This window comes from Pempheris klunzingeri, chromosome 8 (assembly GCF_042242105.1).
Source record: "Pempheris klunzingeri isolate RE-2024b chromosome 8, fPemKlu1.hap1, whole genome shotgun sequence".
NCBI classification, from domain to species: domain Eukaryota; kingdom Metazoa; phylum Chordata; class Actinopteri; order Acropomatiformes; family Pempheridae; genus Pempheris; species Pempheris klunzingeri.
In genome coordinates, this window is record NC_092019.1 from 1057282 (window position 1) to 1082334 (window position 25053).

At 44.2% G+C, this 25053-nt stretch overlaps 1 protein-coding gene across 1 annotated transcript in view; it reads right to left on the minus strand.

Moving 5' to 3' along the window:
* atp2c1 (ATPase secretory pathway Ca2+ transporting 1) overlaps positions 1-25053 on the minus strand; it is a 42041-nt gene that overhangs the window by 12435 nt on the left and 4553 nt on the right. Inside the window, exons 2-9 of the mRNA XM_070835373.1 lie at positions 13617-13721; positions 13378-13494; positions 7599-7688; positions 5132-5167; positions 4880-4941; positions 3456-3564; positions 2262-2417; positions 2004-2072 (exon numbers count right to left, since the gene is read on the minus strand). Of these exons, the coding sequence (XP_070691474.1) occupies positions 2004-2072; positions 2262-2417; positions 3456-3564; positions 4880-4941; positions 5132-5167; positions 7599-7688; positions 13378-13494; positions 13617-13721 (744 nt within the window). The remainder of the gene's footprint in view (positions 1-2003; positions 2073-2261; positions 2418-3455; positions 3565-4879; positions 4942-5131; positions 5168-7598; positions 7689-13377; positions 13495-13616; positions 13722-25053) is intronic.

The following is a 25053-nucleotide window of genomic DNA, read 5'->3' on the forward strand; positions in this document are numbered from 1 at the left end:
TCTGTTCATGCTCCTGTGTTTCATTACAGAACGAGCTCGTTGACACTAACAGCACTAATTTGACCCTTTTTTTAATGCACACGCTGAAATCCAAACTTTACTTTGTTCAATGTTGTGGGGTTTGAACTTTTCATTATTACTTATTTGAGCTCTTTTCCTCACATTCTCCATCGTAAACATCTCTATTTTGTATTCTTGTATTAATGTTAGAGACAGTGTCCTTGCAGTGTGAAAACGTACGTGGCAATAAACCTGATTTTGGTCATTTTAACTTTATTTACTGTCTCCTCTGGGCCTGATGGGACTGATCGACTGACTGAGCTGTGGCCATTTCATGGAGTGTGAAAGAGTCCAATAAATGTATCCTGAGAGAAAAACCCTTTTCTATACTTTCTACACACGCTCGGCCTTGAGAAGCAGATTTAGGGCAGAAAAGCTGTGGCTTCTATCAACACATTTACATACTCAGAGACATCAGGTTACGCAGGTAATCACACGTGTTTCTGTGCGCTGTGGTAACCTGGTCACTGGAAATCTACATACACATGCAGCAGGACAGTCGTCAGGTTTCTCCCTGCTGTCACAGCCTTACTCTGGAACAATGGCCCACTTGTTTTAACTGTATCAGCGAGTCAATAAGCTGCTCCCCGACTTCTCCCTTTCTGAGTTTGTTTGTGTCGGTGAAGGAAATACTCAGATTTTCCTAACAGCACAATTGTGTCTGAATTTTAAAGTCAAATTACTATTAATTATTCAGACTTCAAGGTGATGCTCTGAGGAAGTGTCGGTTTCAGTCAGACTCCACATCAGGGGTGCACAGTATCTCTACATGTAATTATCTTTCCTTTCATCCCTCCTCCGCTCTCACACTGATACTTTCTCTGAAGTCTTATGCATGTAAAAAAAAAAAAGTGGCCTCAAGTTTCTCTAAACCCCGACCCTGATTGTGGAGTTTGTTTGCTTACACAACGTTTAAGGAAATAAATAAAGATTGACTGAACCAGATTACAGGAGAAAGCCGACTGTAACCTGCTACAGTACTTAAGGATAACTCTTTTTGAGTGACTGGTAGGTAGTAAAAGTGTTGGAACTGGTCCAGTAGATCACCTCAGCCAGCAGCCACCAAACGGGCTGCAATGGCTGCAACGTGATCCTTTGGGACAACTGCACCTGATCACAGTAGGTCCACTAAAAGAGCTTGTTTGATCCACTGACAGGCTCAGAGTGTTATTCTAAGTGTGTGACAGCATCATGGAAAGGATCCCTACAGAGAGAGACCTGGAAGATCCTTTTGGTTTAACCACAAACAGCACACACACCAGACTACATTCACTAAAACAGGGATTTTAGAGAACAGGACACAGGAGCTGCTGCTCTGCTGCTGCTTTGAATATTTAATTTGCTTGTGTTATTGTGTTTTAAAGGGTTAAAACAGATCCAAGACATTACTAGTGTAACAAACAATAACACATACAAACTAACTGATGGAGGCAGCAGCAGAGCAGCAGCTCCTGTGTCCTGTTCTCTAAAATCCCTGTTTTAGTGAATGTAGTCTGGTGTGTGTGCTGTTTGTGGTTAAACCAAAAGGATCTTCCAGGTCTCTCTCTGTAGGGATCCTTTCCATGATGCTGTCACACACTTAGAATAACACTCTGAGCCTGTCAGTGGCATGTTTCAGTGGATGCACTTTGATGATTTGAGTTGCACCAAAGCAATAATTGTAATAATTATTACAATGCAATAATTGTCCCAAATTAACAGCCTTCTGCTACAGGCGATCTACTGGACCAATCCCAACACTTTTTGTGCCTAGCAGCCATTTCAAACCCCAAACAGGACCCCGGTTTAAAATGACAGACATTACTCTTTAACTGCATGAACTTGATGAGGGTTATATTTAAGTTTTTAACACATACTGTGTGTTAAAACTGCTGTAGCTTTCGGTGGGCTATAACAGCAAACAATAAAAACTGTATCTTCGGATAACGCTCAGGATAACGTACCTCTTCTGCTTGCATCATCTTGAACACCTCCCCAAACTCTGAGTTCTCTCCAGTTCCTATGACGATACCCTGAGGAACACCACACACACAGAGGAAGAGTTTGATAGCTTTAACCAGACATCACATGTATATGTACAGGTTGGATTGAATTTGAGTCTTCCTTCTACTGTTGTTCCTTTTTTTTGATGAATATTTACTTTCAGAAAGTCTGACTTAGTCAAATTGTCCTGATGTGTAAGAAAAGGGAATATAACAAACCTTGGCTTTGCCGCAGCGCACTAGTGTCCCCATGAAGGCGATGTTGCTGCGGGAGGCGATGTCTCCGTTGCTGGATGGTGGCTGGTGAGCGGTGGACTTGGAGCAGGGGGTGGTCTCCCCCGTAAGACTGGACTCATCCACAGACAAGTCGGTCGCCTGAGAGGGCGGGGGACAGACACCAGGACATAGCACTGACAAATGGCCTTTAATGAGTCTTTAAGATATAGATTTTTGTGGTAAAGAGTTAGTCCGCACTTTTTCCAAACAAAACCCTCCAACAGATATGGAGCAGGCATGGATTACGGGAGAGAAGTTTTAGAATTGGTCCAGTAGATTGACCCACCGATCTATAAACAGCCGTTATATCTCTCTCTGCAGACACACCAGACTACATTCAGAAAAACAGGAGTTTTACAAGATGGTTGCTGATCTACCACTTTCTCCATCAGTTAGTCTGTTTGTGTTATTGTGTGACTTTGGAGTTTTAAAGGGTTAGTTCAGATCCAACACAATACTTGTGTAACACACAATAACACAAACTAACTATATGATCAAGGCAGCAGCTCCTGTGTCCTGTTCTCTAAAATCCCTGTTTTAGTGAATGTAGTCTGGTGTGTGTGCTGTTTGTGGTTAAACCAAAAGGATCTTCCAGGTCTCTCTCTGTAGGGATCCTTTCCATGTTGCTGTCACACACTTAGAATAACACTCTGAGCCTGTCAGTGGATCAAACAAGCTCTTTTAGTGGACCTACTGTGATCAGGTGCAGTTGTCCCAAAGGATCACGTTGCAGCCATTGCAGCCCGTTTGGTGGCTGCTGGCTGAGGTGATCTACTGGACCAGTTCCAACACTTTTACTACCTACCAGTCACTCACACACCAGGATGTGGACAAATCAAGCCCAAGATAAAAGAATACTAAAGTTTACCTACAGTGGCCCTTATACAGAGTCATACTTTTCCAGGAACAGGCTAAAGAGCTTCTGGATGTTGGCTCCTTTGATATTGGAAAGTCATAAAGAACCATAAAGACCAAAGACAACAGTGTGGCTGTAGCGGGCAGCTTCCAGGTGACAGTGTGTGTGTGTGTGTGTGTGTGGAACTGTATGAGTGTAAACAGTGTGTGTTCCTGGAAAAACATGCAGTCCTGCTCCGTGAACCTGCCCTGGATAAATAAAGTGTGTATTTCTGTGTATACCTCGAAGAGGCGGAGGTCTGCCGGGACTCTCTCGCCCACCGACAGACAGACGGTGTCTCCAGGAACCAGCTCTCTGGCCAGCAGGTGCTGCAGGTTCCCGTCCCGGACACTGAGAAACGGGGGAGGGAGGAGGAGGGGGGGGGCATTTAGATTTTCATTTTGTGCTTCTTTCAAATCAGCATCCAGAGAAAACCAAAACAAATTCAAAGTTCACACAGAACTTCACAGAACAAAACCCAAGAAAGAGGAGATAAAGTAACTCTGAAAACAGTTGAATTAAACAGAAAATCCCAAAGAAGAACAAGAGAAAAACATAAGAACTATTCATTTGATACTGTAAAGTAAGACATCTGACTAATGAGTTAATATTTGATTTCAATCTGCTCCACAGAGGAAGCTCTATATCTAATGGTAAACGGATATTGACGAGTTTGATGGTGAAACATTTCCAAACTGGGCAGAGAGAGAGAGAGAGAGAGAGAGAGAGAGAGAGAGAGAGAAAGGTGGAGGGGGAAGTGGACGAAAACAAATAAGACTAAGTGATGAGCGAGTTCAACCACAACACGAGACCTTCTCTGCTTACAGGCCTGCTGTTAGAGGTGTGTGTGTGTGTGTGTGTGTGTGTGTGTGTGTGTGTGTGTGCGTGTGTGTGTGTGTGTGTGTGAGCCCTCTGCCAGGTGAGGGGGCAGCTGTTCCTTCTGTCTGCGGTTATTTGAAGTGTAAATTGTGGCCTGAGGAGGTTTCTTTCATTTTCTGTCTGTGAATCGTTAACTAGGGCTGTAATGAATACCACTTTTGGGGCTTCGAAAGCCGACCTGAAATTAAAATTAAAAAAAAAATGAATAAATCAACATCAGTTTATGTGTATTCTATGTTTAGAGTCACCGCTTTGCATCTGACAGCCCTTTCTGACGGGGAACTGAAGCCGTTGTGTTGTTCTCTGCAAAATCACCAGACTCCATTGACAAAATCAGTAATTTTACTTCATAGAACACAGGAGCTGCTGGTGTAGTTGGTGTGACTTGGTTATTTTGGATCTCAACAAATGTGTTAAAATATCAATTTAAAAACACAAAAGTGACACAATAACACGAACGACCTAACCGATCGAGGCAGTGGAAGACCAACAACTCACGTGTTCTGCTGGTTAAAAATACTATATTTTTCCAATGGAGTCTGGTGGAACGACTTCCTTGCCAAGACACCTGCCTGCTCCTCCAAACTAGGGGCGTACCGACCACCATTTACTGTGTGGCAACTAAATATCCCTTTAACATTTCAGAAAAACATTTGCAAGAACCAGGATGTCTGGTAGGAACTGGAGCCACAGTGACGGCCCTGCTGACCTACATTAACAAAGCTGTAACCACAGAAGAAAGAGAAGAAGATGAAGAGGAGGAGGAACGGATGGATTCATCTCTCACCAGTGACATTCTGGAGGCACCAGCTTCCCAAGCTCCTCTAGAGACTTCTCAGAGCGGTACTCCTACACACAGAGGAGAGACCCTCCATGGTTATAAAAGCAAATAAAACAGCACCAAAGATCCACACTGGCAGCATCTGTTCATTCTAAGTGGCCATAAACTCTTTAATATTTACTCTGAGAGGTCACTGAAAGCCACCAGAGGCTTTTGTTAGCACAGGCCGACACACTGACACACCCAAACAGGACTCACCTGGACGAAGGCGACGGTCACGACTATTATAATGGCCTGTAAGAGAAAACACAGGTTAAGCTTCAGCGCCCAGAGTTCCAGATAGTGACTGCTGCTCTGGCCTGCTCACACCACTACATTGAAATATCGCAAGAAATTCTGACTTTATTACTGAAATATCACAAGTGTTCTCCAAAAGTTCAAAGTTTACTAGACTTTTCTCTTGTAATAGTTCAAATTTATTGAGAAAAAAATACATCTTTTCTTGAAATAATCAGAATAATGTATCAGAAAAAGGTCAAATAAAACATTTCTCACAATAGAGAGGTCATATTTTGGCTTTGTTAATTTAACATTAAGACTTATATTATTATATTCTGAAATTAGTAGCACTACAGCAACAGAGCCTGATCAAAACACATCCACTCAAAGCACCTGTGTTTGCTCTGAGTTGTGTGACTTTTGCGGTTAATTTGGATCCAACAGCCGTTATACCGCCCTCTTCAAAGCCACCAGCCTCCACTGACAAAAACAGTAATTTTACCTCATACAACACAGGAGTTGTTGGTCTACCACCACCTTGATCAGTTAGTTTATTTGTATCATTGCAAGACTTTGGTGTATTAAAGGGTTAGTTCAGATCCAATACAATATTCATGTTATAGACAATAACACCAACACACTGACTGATGGAGGCAGCAGCAGAGCAGCAGCTCCTGAGTCCTGTTCTCTAAAATCCCTGTTTTAGTGAATGTAGTCTGGTGTGTGTGCTGTTTGTGGTTAAACCAAAAGGATCTTCCAGGTCTCTCTCTGTAGGGATCCTTTCCATGATGCTGTCACACACTTAGAATAACACTCTGAGCCTGTCAGTGGATCAAACAAGCTCTTTTAGTGGACCTACTTTGAGGTGATCTACTGGATCAGGTCCAACACTTTTAGTACCTACCAGTCATTTCAATACTTTCTCCATTAAATGGCTTAAATGACCCTTTAATACACAAACAGCCTACAACATCTGATATACACACACTTCAGTACACATGCAAACAGTGTAATGATGCAACAGGCTGTTTGCTCTGTGGCCGCCGCCCTGTCCAAAGATGCCACGTAACACTTTTCACTTTCATCAAAAGTGAAACCTAAGGCTTCGCTCTGAGCTTAAAATCTTCTTTCTTCTGTCTCTCACCAGTAACTGTGTTGGTGCAAAATGACTGTTTCCTCAGTGGAGTCTGGAGTCAATGGAGAGCAAAAAAAGGATCTTCCAGGTCTCTCTCTGTAGGGATCCTTTCCATGATGCTGTCACACACTTAGAATAACACTCTGAGCCTGTCAGTGGATCAAACAAGCTCTTTTAGTGGACCTACTGTGATCAGGTGCAGTTGTCCCAAAGGATCACGTTGCAGCCATTGCAGCCCGTTTGGTGGCTGCTGGCTGAGGTGATCTACTGGACCAGTTCCAACACTTTTAGTAAAGTGTGGCAGCATCATGGAAAGGATCCCTACAGAGAGAGACCTGGAAGATCCTTTTGGTTTAACCACAAACAGCACACACACCAGACTACATTCACTAAAACAGGGATTTTAGAGAACAGGACACAGGAGCTGCTGCTCTGCTGCTGCTGCTTTAATTGATTAGTTTGTTTGTGTTATTGAGCGGTAGTTGCTCCAGTGTCCTGCTAGGGAAACACTGAGAACTGATAGGGTGCAGATGCCTCAAAAGGTTAGGGTACTGGACCAATTCCAACACTTTTCTGTACCCATTAGTCATTTAGATATATATATTATAAGGAGCTTCCTTTTTTCTAGGACTCCTGAGCTGATATATGGACACTCCTCAGACAGCGTGAGTCACACAGAGTCTGAAAACATGTGTATTATGTCTCTGTGTTCACATTTGACAGTCATGACTCAAAGGAGGAGAATGATGATGATGATTTTCGACCTCTGACCTTTCCTCTGACCTTTCCTCTGACCTTTCCTCTGACCTTTCCTCTAGGACAAACTCTGCACTCCTAGCTCTGGAACTGGTGAGGCTCTGAGAGCAGATTAATCTGCAGTTTGCCGTTTTTTCTGTTCAACACTTTGATATCGTGGCTGTAATTAACACAGCAGGACTTTGGTCTTTGTTATCATTTTATGTTTGTATATTGTGATGTCAGACACATTTTCTTTAATGTTTTCCTTTTTCTCTGTTGTTCTCTTATCCTGCACATTATCAGAGCAATTATTTGCTGCTGCCTGCAACAACATTTCCCCACAGGGATCCAAAAACAACACAGAGTTTTTCTAAAATCTAATTTACCAAACTCACACCAGCAGCGAATTTCCTGCACACATCTTCCCTCCTCCACTGCTGACGCCGCCATAATCTGCTTTTCCTATTAATAACTTAATAAGGGCTGCAGGTCTCAGGAGCGTTTTCTCAGCGAAGGAGCAGATAAAAAAGAGAGATGGACGACTTAAGACTGTCGTTATGGCGCGTAACGTACCACAGTGATGCTGATGGCGTCGTCAAACTGGTGCATGAGGATGCTGATGACGGCCGACGCCAACAGCAACAGGATGAGAGGATCTTTGAACTGCAGAGAGGGAGACATGAAGAGAGGTTATGGCATCAGTGGAGTAGGCTACAGGCAACAGAACATATCACTGAACTGATCTCCTCTGTTGGTGTCTGTCTTATTTCTTATTGGGGATGTTTTAAAACGTTTTGTTTTATTTGGAGGGTCGGGGCACTTCTGAGAAAGGTGACCATTTTAAAGATGGGGACATTTTTAGAAAGTGAGTGCAATTTTACAAAGTCGGGTGTTTAAGGAAAACATTTGTGGAAAGATGGGGAGTGTTTGTGTTTCCCTCATTTCTTTTAAAACCTTTTGAAGGATTCTGAACGCTACTTGTGGTTGTTCTTTTTTAATGTGGCCATGACAGACGAGCTGAAAGTGTCAGTCATCCATAGCTAAAGGCGGAGCTCAGAGAGCGGAGCGGGCCAACACTTCCAGCTCTATTTTCAGCTCCAGCATCCAAATGACCCCGTTTCCACATCAACGACGCGACTGAACGCAGCCGCAGCACAAACGGTTTAATGCTCAAACCTGCCGAGTCTCTCCCAGCACAGAATAATGAACACGTGACCAAGTTAACTTTACCGACAAGCTCAGAAACTTTTCCTGACTGACCCCACACGTGACAACCTTCACTCAAACCTGCGTCGCTGCTCATGTCCAGCAGAGACGATCGGCTGCCGTCCAGCTGCAGCTTTTTTCAGTTCAAAAATCTGAATCCAAATCACAGACTGTATAAAAGAGGTGGACGTAGCCTCCCGGTCTGAAAGGTTGTAAAATTTCTTCTTCAGGTTCTTCTGGTTTCACAAAGCTTTCTGGTTTTGGTCACGTGAAGGACCGCTGTCTGAGATGTTAGGAGTTATGTTTATAGGTCATGGAAATTAAGCTTTTTAGTCACAGAAAATCATGGTCAGGAGGGGATTTTACAAGTGACTCAGAGTGGGAGCCCAGACTTTGCTGAGATTCTTTGTTTTACCCAAAACGACCACCAAGACAATATCCTTTAGCTGTAAATAACCGTGGACATAGCCACCGTGACGGCATCCGTTTGTGGACCGCCGTACTGAAGCCTCGAGTTTGGCTTTACGTGCGGCGCCATCTTGGTTTTTTTTGAGCCAGAAGTGATATTTGTTTGACGAAGGCTGCCGTAACAGAGAGAGGACGATCTTTACTCAGAGTCTGAGGGTCTGTGGACGCACCGGGGACAACGCGTTTATGTTAAAGACACATTAAAAAGGCGTTTTTTGTCCCTTTAATAGAAAATATGCACAAAAGCTTCTGGATAAAAGCAGAACATTTATCAAATATGAATAATAATTTATCGAGTATAACAGGAAATAGACCTTTGTGTGACCTTTCTGTCATTCTACATTAAATCTTCATTACAGAAAGTTTCATTTATCGTGACTGGTGTGGTTATCTGGAAGTGACATGACCTTTATCAGGATGTGACAGCGTGGTCATACACAGCCTTCTTTCCTCCTCTCCTGCTGCCTTTCTATATTTAATCTCTGTGTTCTGCTGCTGCTCATAGAGGCATCTCCTCCCTCCTTCCTTCTCCTCCTCCTCTTCCTCCCTTCCTCCTTCCTCCTCTTCCTCCTCAGGCTGCTCAGCTCAACAGCAGCAGCTTCTGTCCTTGTCAGAGTTCATGTGGACAAAACGGACCAGCAGCAAAACTCCCTCCGGCTGCTTCCATTATTCAAGCGCTCAAATCTGACCGAGAACGAGACTCCTGTGTTCACTTGTCCTGGCGTAACGTCTGTATGTCCATCAGCTGGACACACGGACATGTGAGCAGCTCTGGATTTCTGTCCAGGAGCAAACTAGAGGATATTTTAAGCATCACCGAGTCAAAGGTGAAACACAACAGACTTGACGCCTTTGTCCCACATCATCCTCCTCTCCTCTGGTTCGTCCTGTTTTTCTGCATTATCAACTAATTATAAAAAGATTATTGAATGCTGTCTGGAGCTTTAGGTCACACAGATAATAGGTGTGGCTTCATCCCATTACATAAGGACACCAAACACTGGGTTGGTGCTAATAAAGAAGCTTTGGCAGAGCTGATGGTCTGAAATCCACTTTGTAATGTACTGTTCTTCACACCATGATGTGAAGAGTCTGATTATTTAAGATTGAAAGATAAATGACTTAATTATTTAAATGTACTTTGAACTATTTAAACAAATAAATGTATAAACGAATAAAAGTAATTCAGTAGAAGTAAAATAAGTCATTTCTATATCTATATGTTGTTTATTTAGACTGACAAAGGGTTTTAAAAAGCCCTTGGCGGTGTATACAATCTAAAGCATGTTTCCAGTGCTTAATAACTCAATTAAGACGCTAATGTTAAGGCGCTTTGTGTAAATCTTTCATGTATAAAACGTGTCTGGTCAGGGACATGTGCAGTACGTGGTATGCAGCAATGACTCAACTGTCTTTTGAACGTCAACTAATGGAAGTCTACATTCATATGAGCTCTTATTGCTTTATGGAAAAGCTTGTGGGACGGGTCACTCAGCTGCTTGGCACAAAGATATTCAATTACTCATTCACACATACGACACAGTAACTGAACCGGTCATTTTTAAACCTGGGCCACATTTTGGATATATTTTAGGTTTGAAATGACTGGTAGGTAGTAAAAGTGTTGGAACTGGTCCAGTAGGTCACCTTTGGGACGTGATCCTCTGGGACAACTGCACCTGATCACAGTAGGTCCACTAAAAGAGCTTGTTTGATCCACTGACAGGCTCAGAGTGTTATTCTAAGTGTGTGACAGCATCATGGAAAGGATCCCTACAGAGAGAGACCTGGAAGATCCTTTTGGTTTAACCACAAACAGCACACACACCAGACTACATTCACTAAAACAGGGATTTTAGAGAACAGGACACAGGAGCTGCTGCTCTGCCTCCATTTCGATTGGTTAGTTTGCTTGTGCTATTGTGTGACTTTGGTGTTTTGAAAGGGTTGGTTCAGATCTAAGACAATATTTGTGTAGCACTCAGTAACACAAACAAACTACAAGATTCAGGCAGTGATAATCTAGCAACTCCAAGGTAAAATCCCTGTTTTAGTGAATGTAGTCTGGTGTGTGTCCTGTTTGTGGTTAAACCAAAAGGATCTTCCAGGTCTCTCTCTGTAGGGATCCTTTCCATGATGCTGTCACACACTTAGAATAACACTCTGAGCCTGTCAGTGGATCAAACAAGCTCTTTTAGTGGACCTACTGTGATCAGGTGCAGTTGTCCCAAAGTTGCGAACATTGCAGCCCGTTTGGTGGCTGCTGGCTGAGGTGATCTACTGGTGATCTACTGGACCAGTTCCAACACTCTTACTACCTATTAGTCATTTAGATGCCAAAATACATGCAAATAGGGCCCAAGTTTAAGAACAGTGGAGTTCTCCTTTAAATGTAGAGAAGTCTGAAATAGGAAGACATCAACACAGAACACAGAACAGACAGAATCAGAGTTTCTGTTTCACATGCGTACTGTGCGAGCTGACATTGTGTTCCCGTGATAAAACAATGACTCTCTGGAGCATGACGAGCCCAAAGACATTTTATCAGGCACAAGATAAAAATAGTATATTGGCCACATCCTGGAGCTGCATTCAGGCCGCTGCTGGACGTGTGAAGGGCTTCCTGAGACTCGTCAGCAGCATTAAAACATGGACGGTCTGATTAGAGAGCGAGGTCAAACTGCCGTCTGCATTGTGGAGACTGGAGCCAACAGCAGAGACAAGCACACGGTTTACTGTCAGACCCACTGTCTGCTTTATGTGCTGTGAGAACACACACATTAACTCTGTAAACTGTGAGAGATTCAACAGTGTGTGCCATCTGCACTACGGGCCAAACACTGGGACCAAGTACATTTACTCAAGTAGGGTACACTCCACCACATCTCAGAGGGAAATATTGTACTTTTTACTGCACAACATTCATTTTCCTGCTTTAGCTACTTAACAGACTTACACTTTCTCATCCCTTTCCTTATGGGCTGAAGCCAAATAAACGGTTTCATCACAGGCTGGTTTTGTGATGAAAAGTTTAAAACCTCTCAGAGATTACTGGATGGCAACACAAACACATGACGATCTTACATCCTGTGATGCATTGTTGTAGATGGAACTACCCATCAGGATATAAAGTGAGTTTAAAAAAAAACAAAGTAATGTTATGGTGAAAAATCAGGGTCAGTGAAGTCAGTATATATGGTTTCCTGCCGGTCTGTCATGTAGCCTGATTGTCGCTGATTGGCTCTGAGAAATCTGGTAGTTCTGTTGCCAGTCAGTGTGTCAGTGTGTAGTGGAGGTCTATAGTGTGTGTGTGTTAGTTAGTCAGTGTGTCAGTGTGTAGTGGAGGTCTATAGTGTGTGTGTGTACTAGTTAGTCAGTGTGTCAGTGTGTAGTGGAGGTCTATAGTGTGTGTGTGTGTGCTAGTTAGTCAGTGTGTCAGTGTGTAGTGGAGGTCTATAGTGTGTGTGTGTTAGTTAGTCAGTGTGTCAGTGTGTAGTGGAGGTCTATAGTGTGTGTGTGTACTAGTTAGTCAGTGTGTCAGTGTGTAGTGGAGGTCTATAGTGTGTGTGTGTGTACTAGTTAGTCAGTGTGTCAGTGTGTAGTGGAGGTCTATAGTGTGTGTGTGTACTAGTTAGTCAGTGTGTCAGTGTGTAGTGGAGGTCTATAGTGTGCGTGTGTACTAGTTAGTCAGTGTGTCAGTGTGTAGTGGAGGTCTATAGTGTGTGTGTGCTAGTTAGTCAGTGTGTCAGTGTGTAGTGGAGGTCTATAGTGTGTGTGTGTGTGCTAGTTAGTCAGTGTGTCAGTGTGTAGTGGAGGTCTATAGTGTGTGTGTGTACTAGTTAGTCAGTGTGTTAGTGTGTAGTGGAGGTCTATAGTGTGTGTGTGCTAGTTAGTCAGTGTGTCAGTGTGTAGTGGAGGTCTATAGTGTGTGTGTGTGCTAGTTAGTCAGTGTGTAGTGGAGGTCTATAGTGTGTGTGTGTTAGTTAGTCAGTGTGTTAGTGTGTAGTGGAGGTCTATAGTGTGTGTGTGTTAGTTAGTCAGTGTGTTAGTGTGTAGTGGAGGTCTATAGTGTGTGTGTGCTAGTTAGTCAGTGTGTCAGTGTGTAGTGGAGGTCTATAGTGTGTGTGTGTTAGTTAGTCAGTGTGTTAGTGTGTAGTGGAGGTCTATAGTGTGTGTGTGCTAGTTAGTCAGTGTGTCAGTGTGTAGTGGAGGTCTATAGTGTGTGTGTGTTAGTTAGTCAGTGTGTTAGTGTGTAGTGGAGGTCTGTAGTGTGTGTGTGTACTAGTTAGTCAGTGTGTCAGTGTGTAGTGGAGGTCTATAGTGTGTGTGTGTACTAGTTAGTCAGTGTGTCAGTGTGTAGTGGAGGTCTATAGTTAGTCAGTGTGTTAGTGTGTAGTGGAGGTCTATAGTGTTCCTGTTGTTCTGTCTTTAGTCTCCTCTGATGAACAACATGTCTGATTCCTGGATTTCCTCCATGTTTCTCCAGTCTGAAGTCTTTTCTCACTCATTCTGCTTCACTGACTTCTGGAACCTTCTAGCTGAGGTTGGACACATTTTAGGGACATGAAGAAGAAGAAGGTCCTCCAAGAAATGACGTCACCAGAAGAAGAAATGCAGACATAGACGGAGCGTTTAGACTTATGACAGTTCAGAGGGTTAAAGGTGGTAGATTTAATACCTGTGAGATGTATTTCTTCCATAGCGGCTCCTCCTCACTGATGTCGAACTCGTTCCAGCCGTGGTAGTTTCTCCTCCGGCTCACCTCCTCTTGGCTCAGACCCGACTGCAGGTCGGCCTGTCGGCATCAACACAACACACAGAGAAGGTTTCTACAAGATTTACCTGCTAAACTCGTCTTTTTTAATGGGTGAGTAACTTACAGGGATAGATCTAGAGTGAGAGTAAGCATTATAATACCTGCAGGACACATGCTACTTCGTTGACGGGGAGTTCGCTGGCTTTTCTGGGGGTTAGTACCGGGACCATGGTCTCATCTTCACAGGAGGGGTGTCTGTCGGAAAGCTGCAGCACAAACACAGAGAAAAAACTTCAGTGAACCAGACGGGACACGCAGGAACAGGTTCTTCTTCTCTGAGGACGTCAGGCAGGACTGACGGGACGAGTCCGTCTCCACATTACAGTGAAGATTAGCTGACCTCCATTCACTTCCACACATTTACTGTGGAGACGAACAGGGCAACAGTCTGATACTGGAGAACCTCAGCAGAGACACTTTGACAACCACTTGTTTTTATTCTGTCTGTCCCTTTCACACTCCAAGGACTCAAACTGCTGACCAAGTTGAGAAAAAGTCAAGAAAAGGCATTTTTGTGTAGCAACAGAGCCCTCAAGGGTCCCTTTGGAGGTTTTCAGGGCACATCCCACCAGGAGGAGGCCCCAGGGCAGACCCAGAACTCAATGGGTATATATATATATATATACTGGCCTGGGAACGCCTCGGGGTCCCCCAGGAGGAGAGCGTTGCTCTGGAGAAGGACGTACTTGACCTGTTGCCACCGTGACCCATTTGCGAGGAGATACCACTGCCACAACCGTCACCTCTGCCTCCAAAAAACAAAGGGTCACATGATTACTTGAGTTGATAGGATTCGTCCTCTGAGGTCCATGAATGTCTGTACAACATTTCATGACAATGCATCTCATAGATGTTGAGATATTTTGGTGTGGACCACAGTAGTGGACTGAGCTTCTGTCCATGGAGATCAGCTGCTAGCGCGGCTAAAAATCCATCATGAGCATAACTCAGACCTGCTCATCGATCTGGAGCACAGGCCACTCAGGCTTCACCCCCCCGGGATGATGAACTGAGAGCTACGACTGTATGAACAGCATAACCACACCTCTGACTGTGGACAAATCTATATTAGACGGCCTCATCTGGTTTACAACTGATTCAGCTCCAAGTTAAACTTCATATCAACTACTGTGACTGAGCTGTTCATAACAACATTAAAGGGCTTAATCCTCCTCTGCCTGCAGAGCTACCACAGAAAAATACAGCACTGCAAGTCGGCCAGTCAGCCATGTCAGCAGTCACTAAGCCGACCTGAAAACCACACAGGATCACAGGAATCTAATCAAAGTGTTTTGTGAGTTGGTTTAGTTCAAGAGTGCAGCTGAAGGAGATCAAATGAAGAGTTTGTTTAGCGCTCGACCTTTTTAGTCCTGAACTAGAACAGACAGTCAGAGTAAGCGGTCATGCCTAAAACCGACCAACCAGAGACGGGTCATGCCTAAAACCGACCAACCAGAGACGGGTCATGCCTAAAACCGACCAACCAGAGACGGGTCATGCCTAAAACTCACCAACCAGAGACGGGTCATGCCTAAAACCGACCAACCAGAGACGGGTCATGCCTAAAACTCACCAACCAGAGACGGGTCATGCCTAAAACCGACCAACCAGAGACGGGTCATGCCTAAAACTCACCAACCAGAGACGGGTCATGCCTAAAACCGACCAACCAGAGACGGGTCATGCCTAAAAACTGACCAACCAGAGACGGGTCATGCCTAAAAACTGACCAACCAGAGACGGGTCATGCCTAAAACCGACCAATCAGAGACGGGTCATGCCTAAAACCGACCAATCAGAGACGGGGAAACAAAGACAGAAAACTCATGCGTCACTTCTGGTAACAAAACCAAAATGGCAAAGGTCATAAACCAAGATGGCGACTTTAAACATGCTCAACTTGAGGCTTCAAAATGGCAGCCTGCAAACCAACGGGTGACGTCGCGGTGGCCACGTCCACTTCTTCTACACAGTCTATGCTATGCTAATTTGCATAATGACATTGAGATAAGGTGAACACTTCCTGATACCAAGTGTAAAAGTGTGTTACAGCATGCTAAGAATAATCTTCATCTGAACAACTTCAATCTGACTTCTTCAATCCACCTGAACTGAGCATCGTTAACACCTCCACAATCGGATGCTTATTATCATGCACGATGAGGATTGTTTCCTTCCAGCGGGGCAGGAGGAGGAAAGAGGAGCAAAGACTTGAGGTCCGGAGAGGATGGAGGAGGTAGAGGAAGCTGACAGCAGGAAACAAAAGGACCGCAGCTCGTCAGAAAACCCCCACAGGGTTTAAAAACAGAACAAAGCCTCTTTTCACTTTCACTCACACTGAAGAGGAAAAAAAAAAACTTCATTACTTTGTCAGCTCATTTTTCATGTCGCAGCAAAGAGCTATTTAAAAACACTTGGCGAAGGTTTACAGTAAGTTTACTCGTTATCAATTCTCCACGGTGCTTATAGTCCTAAGTGCTGTGTGTCATTATTGTGTTATATTTTAGGGAGTAATTACGAAATTCCCTTTGAAATTTGGCAATCTCGCTATCGCTGGGTTTTGTTTTTTTTTTGCAACAGCTTGAAACTTCTAACTTTGTCTGATAGTCAAACTGAAAAAAAACAAAGAGTCGGCTCACCAGTGCCTGATAGATGAGTCCGACTAAAAGCCGCAATCAAGTAACAGACACACGTTTTTAGGATTTAACGGGCAGTCCAGCTGGCTCGCCGAGTCTCTCCAAGCCCTCTCCTCTTTCGCCTGGCCTCCGTAGTGTGCTGAATTGAATTAAAGAGCCCACAGACATCGACTCGGCTACTCCGTGTTTGATTCAACGTCAGGACGTCACAGCGGCCAATCAGCGCTGAGATTCTACTGAAGAGCGCCTTTTTAAACGAAAACATTGGCCTGGCAGAGAGCTTAAGTTGAATATTTTCAGCTAGTGCTTCACCAGCAGCAATTCTTCAATGTCTTTTTGCATCGATTCGTGTCTTTGCATTGATTTTGTATGTAGTTTTGCTTCAAATTTGGTGTGAGGACTCGGTGACGAGATAAAACAGTCAACAAAACACATTTTTCAAAACTTGTGAATCACCGCAACTGCAAGTGGTCATTTGGCTTCCAGGCAGAAATGTGCACAATAGATAATTCGGCTGATCGGCCCAGTAGTTTGAGAGATTAGCTGCAGACACACAATCCCTCCAGGCTTGTGTCTGACAGATAATAAATGTTTGATTTATGGGGTTTGTAGGAATGAGGCAGCTCCTGATCAGCCTGAATCAGGGCCAGAAGGTCTCTGAACGGTGCTTTTCTTCCTGACTACACGATGCAGCAGATACAGACTATTACAGGAATAATCAAAACTGGCTTATTGTGATGCTGTTCTGTCTGACAACCACGTGGTTACACACTATAAAACCGATTATCCTCTTGGTTCAATCATCCGGCACATTTGGAGGATCTTCCTCTGTCAAATGACTAAGATCAACATCCTCCTTCAACAAGAAATTCCTAAGATTACAGACACAGGACACTCTCCAAATCTGACTTCATGTTTAACACGTTTTAAAATATTGGGTCTTGTTGGGTGACAGGTAAAAATCTACCTGGATGTTCACCCTCTCAGTGCTTCAAGGAGAAACACAAAGGGAATTTTATACTCAAAAACAGTAAAGAAGTGGGCTTCAGGTCAGACGCTCACCAGAGGCACAAATGTGGTGGGAAAAGTCAAAAAGCTGCACTTGCTGTTGCCTCATTAACACCACAGCTCGGCCTGCCGAGGACTGTGGGAATACACTCGTAGTCCTGTCCTGCAGCTACAGCGGAGTGCATTTCTGGTATTTCTCATCTACTTTCAATATTTTCACATGCCGAGTCTGAGGAGGAGAAAAACTACGACCAAACGCTCAGCGCTTCGGCCAAAACTGACAAGCTTTTAACTGCTGCTGGACTATGGGTGACGGGAATTTCCCACCCTGCTGAATTAGCAGCGTGTAAACTCAGAGGAGGGAGTTCAGCAGGGACAGCAGTCACTAGCGATCACCTGGGTAATGTAATAACCTGAGCTGCTCCAGCCTGCAGGTCCAAACAGCCTGAGAGATGGAGAACAGGTGAGGGAGTCACGTGACACCTCTGAGGAGCCCGATACATTTCACACAAACACCTGAACCTCAACCAGACTGCAGGTGCAAACGCAGGCTACAACCTATTAAAGTCTCATTCCCCCTTAAAAATAAAACAGCAGACTGCAGCAGTCAGAGAGATTACAAACAAACTTCTCTGCTGAAAACTAGTGCAGGGAGACAAAAGTGATCACAGGAGTTTAGCCAGCAGAAGAATGATTTAAAACTGTTCTGACTTCAAGTCAAGGAAGAAAACGTATGAACAGATCACACAGGTTTGTCCTACTGGTGTCTTGCTGCTTTTAGATTCTCAGCATCTTAAAGAAGTCACAATTCATGGATTAGTCGAAGCACAGAACACTAAACAAGAGCTAGTTTGACAGGTGACTAACTGTTTATGTCCCTTTTCAACCAAAGATTCCACAAAAGTACTTCTGTGGGCTCAAAATGTGACAATTTGCTGCTTTTCTTGATTTTGCCCCCTGCTGATTCAGAGCTGGGTATGCTAGCTGCTAGCTGCTAGCTACGCCAACAGAAAATAACCATCATAACATTTAGCCAGCACAAAACTGAACACAACAGATAAACACCGGCCAGTCAGCGAGGCAAATATCTGCCGACACGGATGTTTGGCTGGTGAATCAGTGCATCGTGACAGTAATTTATCACTTCTGCTGTAGACAGGATGGTCTGGGAGCTCTCAGGACATCGCTTTAAAGACACCTTTTGTAGAGAAAATGAATTTTCTTTTAACCATGCTGACATTTTCCCAGAAGGTTCAAGATGTGTGTGACATGAGTGTTTTGTGAATCGTCCTTGTAGCAGCAGGTTTAATCACCTTTGATCAGGTCACTCCTGCACAGGCACTGGTCTCCTGTGGGCCTCTTCCTCCTTCAGTCAGCTCCACCACAAAGGTAATAAGCCAGCCATTCACTAAGTCAGCATTAGCCTGGACTCAGGCAGCAGTAGCTTAAACACAGGCACACATCCAGGATCTACTCTCCTCTCTGGGTAGACTTCCTGTAACATCTTTTCTTAACCACATAGAAACAAAAGCACCATCTATAGTATGACCTCTGCTGCCCCTGTTCCTGCGAGCAAGCGTCCGTCCTCTGCTGCAGAGTTTCCTCGGTGAGCAGTGGGTACGGTTGAGAGGATTGTGTCTGATTAGCAAAGCCTGAAGCTTAAAAGGAGGATCTCACTCCTCCTGGCTCCACCTGATGGGTTTACGACTCCTGGTTCGCCCCCTTCAGGACAGGAGGACGGCTGCAGTCACAGGCTGAAAGTTCGGGGTTGGGGGCGGGTGTTTTAGCATCAATAATCCACTTCTCTATTGCCTTTCTGATACTGTGTTGGATCAGAACCAATCCCACAATAAAACAAACTAACAAATCAAGGCAGCAGCAGACCAGCAACACAAGGTTAAATCCCTGTTTTAGTGAATGTAGTCTGGTGTGTGTGCTGTTTGTGGTTAAACCAAAAGGATCTTCCAGGTCTCTCTCTGTAGGGATCCTTTCCATGATGCTGTCACACACTTAGAATAACACTCTGAGCCTGTCAGTGGATCAAACAAGCTCTTCTAGTGGACCTACTGTGATCAGGTGCAGTTGTCCCAAAGGATCACGTTGCAGCCATTGCAGCCCGTTTGGTGGCTGCTGGCTGAGGTGATCTACTGGACCAGTTCAATAACAACTGTGACCTTAAATGAACAGTCGGGGGAAACAAGCAGGGGGAAAGGCCATAAATCTAATAAATGGGACACGGACACATGTGTTATTAGTTGATTAATCGCCAATTGACAAACAAATCCATACTGACAATAACCGTTTCTGTGAGCTAGCGGCAGAGTGGTCAGGGTGTCATTTGTCAGTTCAGTCACACCACTTCACCACTTCCTGAGAAACCCCTGCTTGTGACTCGTTTCTGATTGAAACCACCAACGCGATGAGAAACGACCCTGTGCATCATTATAATGAGAGGCTCTTAAAATAACGACTGGAGTTACTAAGTCTTTAGTAACTTTATTTAGACACCGTGTCATTATATTTGATACCAACTCATTACTTTGTGGAAGTTTCTAAATTTTTTATGACACCAAGTCATTATTTTGAGATATCACATCATTATATAGAAATATTAGTATTTCAATGACTTTAAATCTCAAAATAAGTATTTTAAAAAGGTACTTTTTCAGATATTCAGCTATTATTTTGAGAAAATCTCTCTTTATTTTGAGATTTTAGTCATTTTTGTAGTAAATCGTGAATTTGAGAAGGTTTGTAAAATTAGTTTGAGATACTGAAGTCATTATTTTGAGATACTAAGACTATGTTGAGAAAGTTTCGAATTATTTCTGAGATATGAAGTTTTTCATTACAACGACTTACAGGAACTGTTATTTTCCACACTGGGGGAAATGTGTTGCCATGAGAAACCCTTCCACAGCACCATCAGTCCCCCCACACACACTGCAGAGCTCCAGAGCAGGAACTCCTGATCGTCCTGCTAAATCCACATGTCGCCCGTTTCTGACTGAGTTTAGAGAAACGTGTTGTCTTTTGCCCCATCCTGTTAATCATCCAGCAGGTTTATCTGGTGACCCTTTGACGGGATCTAATCTAAGAAACCTGTCGTTCCAAAGTCCTGAAATTGACATAATTTGTTCAAATACTTTGTCGAACGCAATAAAAACTCCAACGGCAAAAAGGGAGGCGACACCTTCATGACATCACGTCGATCTGTGTTTATCAAAGCTTACAGTGTGGTTGAGGAGACGGTCGTAACCAACACTGACATCCTTTTTAAACAAGAAACAAGAGTCGTTATATCACTCTCCTCAAAGCCACCAGACTCCATTGACAAAAGCAGTTATTTTACCTCGTCAACAGTCGTAACAAATACTGTCAGAACTTGAAATAACAGTTAAAATTGAAGTGCTAGAAGGAGTTAAAGTTCAAGCACTGACCGCAGGTGAACTGCCACTCGAAGTGCAGGTGATGAATTGAGTTAGAAGAGTCACAGAGAGAAGAATCTAGTATTTTTAAACCTCAGCACATGATTTGGTATTTAAATGACCATAAAGGTACAAAAGGTTTTGTGCTTTATATGGTCTGTCAACATCATGGAAAGGATCCCTACAGAGAGAGACCTGGAAGATCCTTTTGGTTTAACCACAAACAGCACACACACCAGACTACATTCACTAAAACAGGGATTTTAGAGAACAGGGCACAGGAGCTGCTGCTCTGCTGCTGGCTTGATAAATTAGTTTGTTTGTGTTATTGTATGTTGCGTAAACATTGTATTGGATCCAAATGAAACATTTAACACACCAAAGTCACACAATAACTCAAACAAATGAACCAATCGAGGCAGCAGTTGACCAGCAACTTCTGTCTTTCTGAAAGGTAAAATTGCTGGTTTTGTTAATGGAGTCTGGTGTCTTTGAAGAGGCTCAGAGTGTTATTCTAAGTGTGTGACAGCATCATGGAAAGGATCCCTACAGAGAGAGACCTGGAAGATCCTTTTGGTTTAACCACAAACAGCACACACACCAGACTACATTCACTAAAACAGGGGTTTTAGAGAACAGGACACAGGAGCTGCTGCCTCCATCAGTCAGTGTGTCTGTGTTATTGTGTGACTTTGGTGTTTTACATTGTTAGTTCGGAGACAAAAACAACCCTCTAAAACAAGGTGTTAGTCACACAAAGTCCTGTGCTCTGCGAGGTGAAACAACCGCTCATGTCAAAACTGTCTCTTGCACAAACACGACGCCTCTGCAGAGTCTAGAGGCTCCATGAAGTCATGGGTGGTGTGCGGTGACAGCATCCCAGCTATAAAGCAGTTTAAAGGTCACGTCCTGCCGCCGCTGCTGCTGCTGCTGCTCACCTCTCCTTCTCAGGCTTTACAAGAGTGACATTGAGGTGAGTGTTTGAGTGCAGCACTTGAGGAATAATGAGCGTCCCTGCAGGGATCTGGCACTCGGCCCAAACTGACTCTCAAGCCCTTTAATAGACTTTGACCTGGATCTAATTGGGGCTGCTGGGAAATTATGATAAAGGCTGCAGGTTGTAATAATGAGGACGGCATGACGAGACAAGTTTCCTGACTTGATTTGTGTTTTTTCCGTCTGTTTGTTTGCTTCTGTTTTGCATGTTGTTGGAAAATCAGCAGTCAAATGAGGCTGGAAAGTGAAGGGACCGGCAGGGGAATAACCGCCGGTAAAAACCAGCTCAGCGTCTGACTGTGTTCATTCTCAACACTGTGGTGAGGTCATCCAGCAACATCAAGTGTATTTAAGGGCTATATTGTTAGCTTTCTGCTAGCGGGGTGGCGAAGGATGGAGATGTTAGTCCGTCGGTCCACCATTTTGTTCAACACTAAAACATCCGCTCTCTAGCGCCACCAGGAGATTAACATTTGTGGCTTTGACCGGCAGGAACAACATCAGGAAAACATCGGTTTAGCATCAGGCGCTCCAGCACTCGCACCAACAACCGTGAACTCACTTCTGACAGTTTACGCCACAATTACATACATTTAATTCCTGAAGAAGCAGTTTGTGCAAGTGCAAATAATAATAATAATAATATTCTTCAATAGTCCAAAACCTTCAGATATTTAGGTTATAGTGGCATAAAACAGAGAAAGAGAGCAAATCCTCACAGTGGAGAGGCTGGAACCAGAGAATAAACATGACCTCAGTTCAACATAGAAAACAGGAGCCAGGAATCAAACCACCAAACCTTTGAGTCACGGAGAACCTGCTCTACCATCTGAGCTACAGCCGGTTACATTCATCAGGAGCTTTGGCATGAAGTTCAGCTGGAGGGGGTTCGTTTAGTTGATAGAGTTCCCAAATGATGAGTAGTAATAATTGTATGTGTACACACACACACACACCTGGGGGGCTTCAGGTGTAATCAGATGATCTGCCACTGTGTGTTCAGCTTACTGTACTTTGTATAATCGAATGAATCCCTCATGAGTCCTTCTAGAAAACTGTCCTTCCTCCTGTGTGACAGTAAACTGATTAGCACTGACTCAGAGGAACATAACAGACAGACGTCGCTCTGATGTGGCTGTTTTTCTTCAGTTAAATGTTTCTGTGGCCGTCACCACACACTCCGTTACATCTAGTGGAAAACAGGTTCAGAAGCCCACATTAGTTCATATAGTTCACATATAGTAAAACCAACATCTACATCACAACACACATTATATACTATTACAGACAAATAAAAACTAATCAAAGACACGAAGCACTAAATATTACTTGTCATCAGACACAGTGACCGTGAACTTGACTTTTCTTCCTTCACACTAACTTCCAGTATTTATCCAGTACCAGGGGCGACACTCATGACGGGAACATGTGAAGAAATCTTCCCGTCACCGACGTCCTCCCTCCTGTTTCAGCCTTCAGGCTGCTGTCGGCACACACACACAGAAAGTTCCTGTATTTACAATATAACATAACTTCCTGATCCGCTGCAGCTCCCAGCACCACACACACACACACACACACACACACACACACACACACACACACACACACACACACACACACACACACACACACACACACACACACACACACACACACACACACACACACACACACACACACACACACACACACACACACACACACACACACACACACACACACACACACACACACACACACACACACACACACACACACACACACACACACACACACACACACACACACACACACACACACACACACACACACACCAGGTGAGATAAAGGCAGTGATGACTTTTCCTTCCTTGTTTGTATTCAGCCGCAGACTGATAGGATAACATGATCTGGACTGATCAAATAATGGGAAACAGGGAGTGTGTTTATGGTTCGAAGACGTCACATAAAGCATCGTTCAGGTTTTGGATCCTGGAAACACAAAACTATTCAAACATCTCACTGAGTGGAGACACCGGCTGGGCAGGACTCCCTGAAACCACATCCTTCACGTCAGAAAACACACAACAAGTGTTCATCAGTGGGCTGCAGAGCTCACCTGACAGCAGCAGGTCTCCTTCCTTCAAAGGTTCACAGTTAAATGTGCTTCTGTTACTGACATGATCCTTCAGTGTTGACTTTGAGTGGAACTGTTCCTCCTAATGACTGTTTTTAGAACATATACATGTTAAATTACATTAATTATTAAAATCGAGTCGAGTCAACTCATTCTAATGAACTCTGGTGGCCTGTGATGGGTGCGGCCATTATTTCTGAAGGCTGTTCAAAGGAAATCTAGTTCCTCAATTAAAGTAATTAAAGTAATCATCAGCTGTCACTGCGACAGCGCTGCTGAAGCCACCACTCCTCTGTCAGAGACGGGATAAAAGTGAGAATCAATCTTTACCTTAAACTGCGGCGAGAACCACAAACTGAGAACTGACTCAGCAGGCATGTAAGACATCCGAGACGCCCAGCTGACTGGAGGAACCGGGAAAACGTGAACGGTGAGCCTGGTCCCCCGGCGTACATTCATCCAAATGTGTGTGAAAACAGCTGATTGGAGACCGAAGCTACACGTTGACGTGGTCACGCTAACGTTAGCTCACGTAGCGTCAGTGCAGAAAGGACTCTGTGCTGAAACAGCTCACTAAATGTGAGCTAATGTGGCTCCTTTCTCTAGAAATAATAAATACCAGCACCATGAAGTTCACTTTCATGTTTCTGTGCCTGAGGAAGACAAAGATGGTGCGATTCAAGAGGTTTGGGCTGCACCCAGGTCAGAGCTCCATGTTTCTGTCCAACCAACATGTCAAATCTGAATAACGTTAAGAGAACGTTGACTGAGGACACACAAGTCGATCAGCAGACTGTCCCAGTGCATGCTGGGAGGGTTGCCAACACACCTTCCTCGTGTACCTGTGAGCACGTGATCAGCCAGTCATATGAATATATTTGTATTATCTCTGGATACTGTTGGATGATTTTAGCCTGATTTAGTTAACAGGCCCGGGGTGTCAGAGGGCACATGTACACCTGTACACCTGATTTGTTTGTTCATTTAGAGCCCAGAGGCGTCTGCTTGTTTTGTTAAAGTCTATAAAGCAGCTAATGTTTCCTCCGTCTCCACTGATCAATCCAGCATGTGATTAGCTGATGAGCAGCCCGTCCACAGAGCGCCGACCCGCCTGTCTGCTCTCTAGCAGGAGGGTCCAGAAGGACAGCAGGGCGGCAGCGAGGGGACGTCAGCAGACAGACAGCACTGTGGAGGCCGTTCATCAGCGTGACCCCCCCCCCCGACAGAAACACCGGCAGAGTTTAGAGGAGGGGGGGCAGCGGAGTGTGAAAGACAAACAGAGGATGCTGCTCTCCACAAATAGGTTACGGCGAGGGAGAGGAGGGAGGAGGAGAGGGGGGAGAGTGTTAAAC